The sequence below is a fragment of the Pyrus communis genome, chromosome 2 (genome assembly GCF_963583255.1).
Source record: "Pyrus communis chromosome 2, drPyrComm1.1, whole genome shotgun sequence".
Classification (NCBI taxonomy): Eukaryota; Viridiplantae; Streptophyta; class Magnoliopsida; order Rosales; family Rosaceae; genus Pyrus; species Pyrus communis.
Window position 1 is genome coordinate 31,821,099 of NC_084804.1, and position 5,780 is coordinate 31,826,878.

Genomic DNA, 5,780 nt, shown 5'->3' on the forward strand with positions numbered 1-5,780 from the left:
CATGCATAGGGGGATAAGGAGTGGAGGAGAAGAAACATAGTGCTCTAGTTAGCTTGGCTAGACGTACGTATATTTGTTTTTCACTCTGTTGGTCCTTGTATAACTATGTTCAAAATAATGCATCTCTTTTATTTGTGTTTTTTATGTTGCGACTATTTTTTCTTTTTTTCATATTTAAGAACTTTGACGTATAGCCTACTGGTGCAGCGGGTACGATCTCCTTTTGAAAAGGAAATTATTCCAAAGTTGTAGTGGAGCAATTAGATTAAATTTAAGCAAGGTTTATTAGTGGTTTGGTACTGGAAGCTTTGCATTTTAGTAGTAAACAATAGGGTCCCTAATTAATATTTTATTACTGTAATTACAATTGACGGCTTCAGATTTTTGTTCATAAAGTGAGTCTGATATTTTCGGATGCACAAATAAATACTCGTAATCATTTGAAATGAATCACACGTCGCAACGGAGCACTTTCACTCGTCTAATTCTTAAGATTTTAAAACGAAATGACTAATCAGCTAGTGGAAAACACACAGACGCGGACAAAGACCTTGAAACAACAAAAATAACTTGACTTTTAAGAAGAGAAGCTTCCCCCTTCTCTCAAAAGTTCTCGTGCTCCACTGCTCCTTTCCTTGCTGCCTGTTTGAGAGTCGACGGTAGACTTTCTCTAAGGCTTTAGACTTTCGTATAGATTATTAGGCATACAGAATATGCATTCCGATCTCACATGTAAGATTCACCAGGCATTTGCATCTGCAGGAGCAGCAAAAGCGGAAAACTCCGTGGTAGCCTCAGAACGCAAGGCACCTGTATTCGGAGTAACACTTGAGCTGCAGCATCAGAATAGAGTGAGACCGTAGCTTAAAGTCAACATTTGGATCATGTCACTGAAAGACCGAACTTTAGCCTTGACTCTTGAAGCACAGAAAATGAAATACTGATGCGGAAAAGAGTGCCGTTAATGCCATGTCGTCTGTTCAGTGCATTCTTCTGAAATATCAGATTCTCTGCAGAGGCATAAACAACATCAGTGGAGTAGCAAAACATACATGCTATGATGACTTTAATAACATCAACATCCATCAACAATCAAAGAGTGAGTGAAATCCTTTTACAAACATAAGCAATGTTGTACAAAGCATACTCCATTCAGAAAGGCATACCGTACTCACAAACAAGTCACCGTCAAGACTTAGTAGCTATCAACAACGACGACATGCTTGCATTTGCACAGTTCAGACAATATTTTGCTCGCTTTCTAATGTAGGAGAAAATAATCAATCAATCAATGGAAGGCATTCTGTACATCAAAACTATAACTTAATCATATGTATGTGTGAACACTTAAGGCATGGAGACTATCTCGATTATGGCCTACAAAACTCTTGGTAAGAGGCACTCGACCATTCTTACATCAATAATTATTTTACACGCCATGACTCATATGCTGCAAAGAGGGAGACGAAGATCATGCTTATTACAGTATAGAAATGACTGATGCACTGTCTATATAATATTTACATAGCACTGCTTAGCACTGCAAATAGAGAAATTAAACTCTGGTTACTAACCTTGAAATAAACTCTGTTCGCCTTAACGAGACCCACCCCCTCTCCTCTTATCTCTGAAACTGGAGAGTGGAGATCAACTGCCCCTAGCTTGCTAAAATTAGAACTGAGGCTACAGAATCACTTAAACCAAACTCTGGTGATTAGTCTTTAACATATGCTCAATCTTAACTGATGTTAAAAGCCTATATCACCAATACCCACTTGCAAATGTTTATGAGATTGTACGAAGTAAAAGGAGCACAAAATTTGGTCTAAACCGTCATACGTCATAGTAGATGTAGTTTAGACTGCCTCTTTGGTGGACTTTAAATAAATTATCAAACTAATATAAGGTTTTGCACGAAATCATAGCAGAATATAACGCCTTGTAAAACCAAAAGGCCACTTATTTTTCAAAAAAAATTCAAAAGAATGATTCATTTAAGGAGCCTTACCTTCACATAATTTTTCCTCATCCACCTGCATGCTTCCCTCATAGCAAAGCAGCTACATCATGTCACGCACGGTTAGAGATACAGGCTTCTTTTACAAAAGAAAAGCACCAAGTAATCAGCCAGAGTGTTTCACATCAATCTCCTGAAAAGTACAAAATCGATGGATAAAATACTATGAAAGGAAGAAATATGCACATGATGGAACCTTCATGAAAACGAAATCATAACCACCAAGTACCAAGCTTGATTGGGTACAAGGACAACCTAGAAGAACCAATTATATACACATATTATTCAAACACAAGTACAAAGGAAACTAAAGGTTTATTCCGCTCCAGAAATCATAAATAAGAGCTCATATAAGTAAAAGGTTAACTAGGAGATATGCGAATTCAATACGACTGATGAATCCAGAAATACTGACCCTTGTGAAAAGAAAATTTTAATTCAAATAACACCTCACTCCTATGAAAATAAGAATACCGAACTGCTTACCTAATCTGTAAGCGTATTACATTAGCAAAGAAAATAATGCACTAATCAAACCGGAACCTTCAGTACATCAATTATATAACAACTAAACTATGAATCTTCAATGAACTTGATATATTAAACAATTGACCCGAGTCTAATAGCAAGCTCTACTTAAAAGCATCATATAATATCAATATAAACAATTTTTATTGATTTAATTAATGTAAGACTATGACTTCCTAGTTTCACTGTATTGGATTGGATAAATAGAACTAGAATACAAGAAGAAAAGATATGTGTGGAAATGAGATTCAATTTGGGTCTGACTGTATAAGGGATGCAGTTGCCTTCTCCGTATTCCTCCCTGATGTTAGAGGCGATACACCTGAACTTTGGAATGATGAAAATGAGGAAGGAGCTGGGGCTGATTCTGCGGCAGTAGATAAAGGGTTGACATTACTGCTCACAGTCATGCTGGTTCCCCCGGCAGACCCTTCGATGACAGCCCTTGGGTCTGGGGGGTTTTCAATATCCGTAATTCCTTCCAGCATCTGCACAACTTTTCCCATCATCGGCCTGTGAGATGGTTGTTCCTGTATGCACCAGAAGGTTACCTGAATTGCTCTCTTCACTTGATCCATATCAACATCTTGGTCGACTAGCCTTCTATCGACAATTCCCTTGATGTTACCCTTCTCAAATTCCTCAAAAGCCCATAAGGAGAACTTCTTCCTATTTGTTGCCTCAGAAACTTCAAAATTCCTTCTCCCACTCACTATCTCTAGCAAAACCATACCGTAACTGTAAACATCAGATTTGGAAGTTATTGGAAGATTTGCTAGCCATTCTGGTGCCAAATACCCTCTAGTACCCCTAACACTTGTCAAGGTTCGATACCTATGGTCCTTTGGATTAACGAGCTTTGCGAGGCCAAAATCTGACACCTTGGCATTGTAATTCTCATCTAACAGAATGTTCTCTGGTTTTATATCACAATGCACAATGCAGTCTCGGCATTCCTCATGAAGGTATGTGATCCCCCTTGCAGTGCCGAGGGCAACGTGGAACCGAGACTCCCAATTCAACAACTTTCCTGATTGCTCTTCTGTTGCAAAAAGGAAACTATCAAGGGACCCATTTTTCATGAACTCATATACCAGAAGCCTATGGCGCCCCTCGGAGCAAAAACCAATCAGCCTAACCAGATTCAAATGGTGTGTGCTACTAATTGTTGCAACCTCCATCCTGAACTGTTTCTCCCCTTGCTCAATCCCCTCAAGTTGCTTAACTGCAACAACAGTTCTATTAGCAAGAATGCCTTTATAAACAGCCCCAAATCCTCCTGCCCCAAGCTTCTCCTTGAATCCCTTGGTTGAGCGTTGGAGCTCCTTATACGAGAACTGAACCGGTGCACCAGAAGCATACTCAAGAAGCGCATATTGAGCAGACAATCCACCAAAGCTGCGATTGTTTCTGCAAAACCACCACCACAAACCACCTTCAAATGCCATCAAACCAAAGACGGTGGCAAAAACTACAACAACCACTATCCATCTACGCAACTTCCAATTCTTTTTGTTGCCAGCAGTCCCCAGTGATGATGATGGATTTGGAATCACTGGTCCACATACCTTGATATATGAACTACTGGACATAGCTGGACTGTGATACCCACTCAGAAAACCTGGTGTCTTGATGTAACATAGCCCTGTGCCATCAGACAAAGACGTCAAAGCATCACAAGCACTACTTCCAAGACAATTCAACCTGCAAGTCAATATTCCCGCAGAGAAAAAGAATATCGGCGACTCTGTCTCAGGAGGGTAGGACAAGAACCGAGTATGTTCCAAGTCCAACATAATCACACTCTGAGGACAATCCTGAATCTCCATCTTCCTCTTACACCCTTTCCTGCTATCCTTGGGATCAACAAGCTCAAAATTAAGAGACATACATCCGCATACCGGATCAGTATCGTTATAACTACAAACTCCCATGTCCCCACAATACCCGAAAACCTCACACTGATCAGTAACAGCTGCCCATCTCTCTGTTACAGTCCCGCTACCTCTAGTAGAGCTATAAATCCTCAGATTCCCATCACTGCCCAACTTCAAAAACCGCAAAATATCACCCGCTTCGGCATAATCACTACTATAAGCAACAATAGCATCAGTGGACAATTGTGGATCAGAAATTGACAGAATACCAATTGACCGCAATCCTAGAGTAGGCGAACTCAAATTCGTATTAACAGAAGAATTCAATCCCTGATTCCAATACACAGTATTATCATTCCACAAAAGTGTAAGGTTCCCCTTTTTTACAAGCTTAAACGAGTACAACCCAGACCGCAAAACCTTACTCACAGTGAAGTTCTGCCCGGGGACGATCGAATCGGTGGGGTTGTCGAAGCTGGACCAGACCGTAACGGTGCCGTTTCGGAGTACCAAGTTGCCCAAATCGTCAATCTCAGCCGAAGAGACGTCGCGGCTGGTGGTGTTGGAGTCCCAGAGAGTGGCGCCGGAGCCGTTGACGAGGCGAAGGGTGCCGGATGGGAGGAACTGGAGGGTTCCACCGGAGTCAACTGCTTTGCCTGCACCGGCGGACCAGACGGGTACGCCACCGGAGTAGGAGATGGCGGCGATGTAAGAAGGGGGTGAAGTGGGGGGGTCGGAGGGGATGAAGCCGAGGGAGAAGGTGTCGTTTGGGGAGGACCAGGTGGTGGTTGGGTTGGCGGCGGAGAGAGAGGAGCCTGGTGAGATTGTGGTGGCGGCGGAAACGGCGGCGGAGAGGAGAGAGGCGATCAAGAGAAGATGTGAAAGACTGATGCGGGTTTGGAGCACCATTTTTGGGTAAGTCTTGGCTTTTGGGCATCAGTTCATTGGTGGGTGGGCAGAGGAGAAAGTTGGGGGTGTTTTTAAGGAGGAGGAGGAGGAGGAAGGAGGGAGGAGGGAGTGAGTTTCTTTTGAACAAAGGAGGCTTCATTAATGAAAGGGAGACTTTCAAATTTGTTAGGCAGAGTGTTCCTTTCCCTCGTCCGGGGGGAAGACGGAGTTGAGGATGGAAAGAAAGACTCTGACTAACAAATTTGGGGGAAGTACGGTGTTTTGACTCATGCGAGCTTAGAAGTAATAAGGACCGGTTCTTCTTTACTTTAGAAATAAGAGGTTTTATATTTGAATCTTGTGGATGGCAAATTTGATATCAAATTAGGTTGCTCATTATGTGGTTTAGCCGAACTCTTCCTTCTGTTAGTGTAAAAATATCAATGTACTTAAAAAACTAATATAAAAAT

At 41.6% G+C, this 5,780-nt stretch overlaps 1 protein-coding gene across 1 annotated transcript; it reads right to left on the reverse strand.

Moving 5' to 3' along the window:
- Positions 1 to 416: 416 nt before the first annotated feature.
- LOC137725556 (G-type lectin S-receptor-like serine/threonine-protein kinase At1g34300) lies at positions 417 to 5,534 on the reverse strand. The gene is made up of 2 exons (XM_068464281.1): positions 1,575 to 5,534; positions 417 to 1,010 (listed from the first exon to the last, which is right to left on the reverse strand). Exon 1 carries the CDS (start codon positions 5,329 to 5,331, stop codon positions 2,794 to 2,796), a length of 2,538 nt encoding a protein of 845 aa, XP_068320382.1. The 5' UTR covers positions 5,332 to 5,534; the 3' UTR covers positions 417 to 1,010; positions 1,575 to 2,793.
- Between the last annotated feature and the right edge of the window lie 246 nt (positions 5,535 to 5,780).

Coding starts and splice junctions, on each gene's coding strand:
- LOC137725556 (XM_068464281.1), bottom strand. CDS start 5,331: ATGGTGCTCCAAACCCGCATCAGTCTTTCACATCTTCTCTTGATCGCC.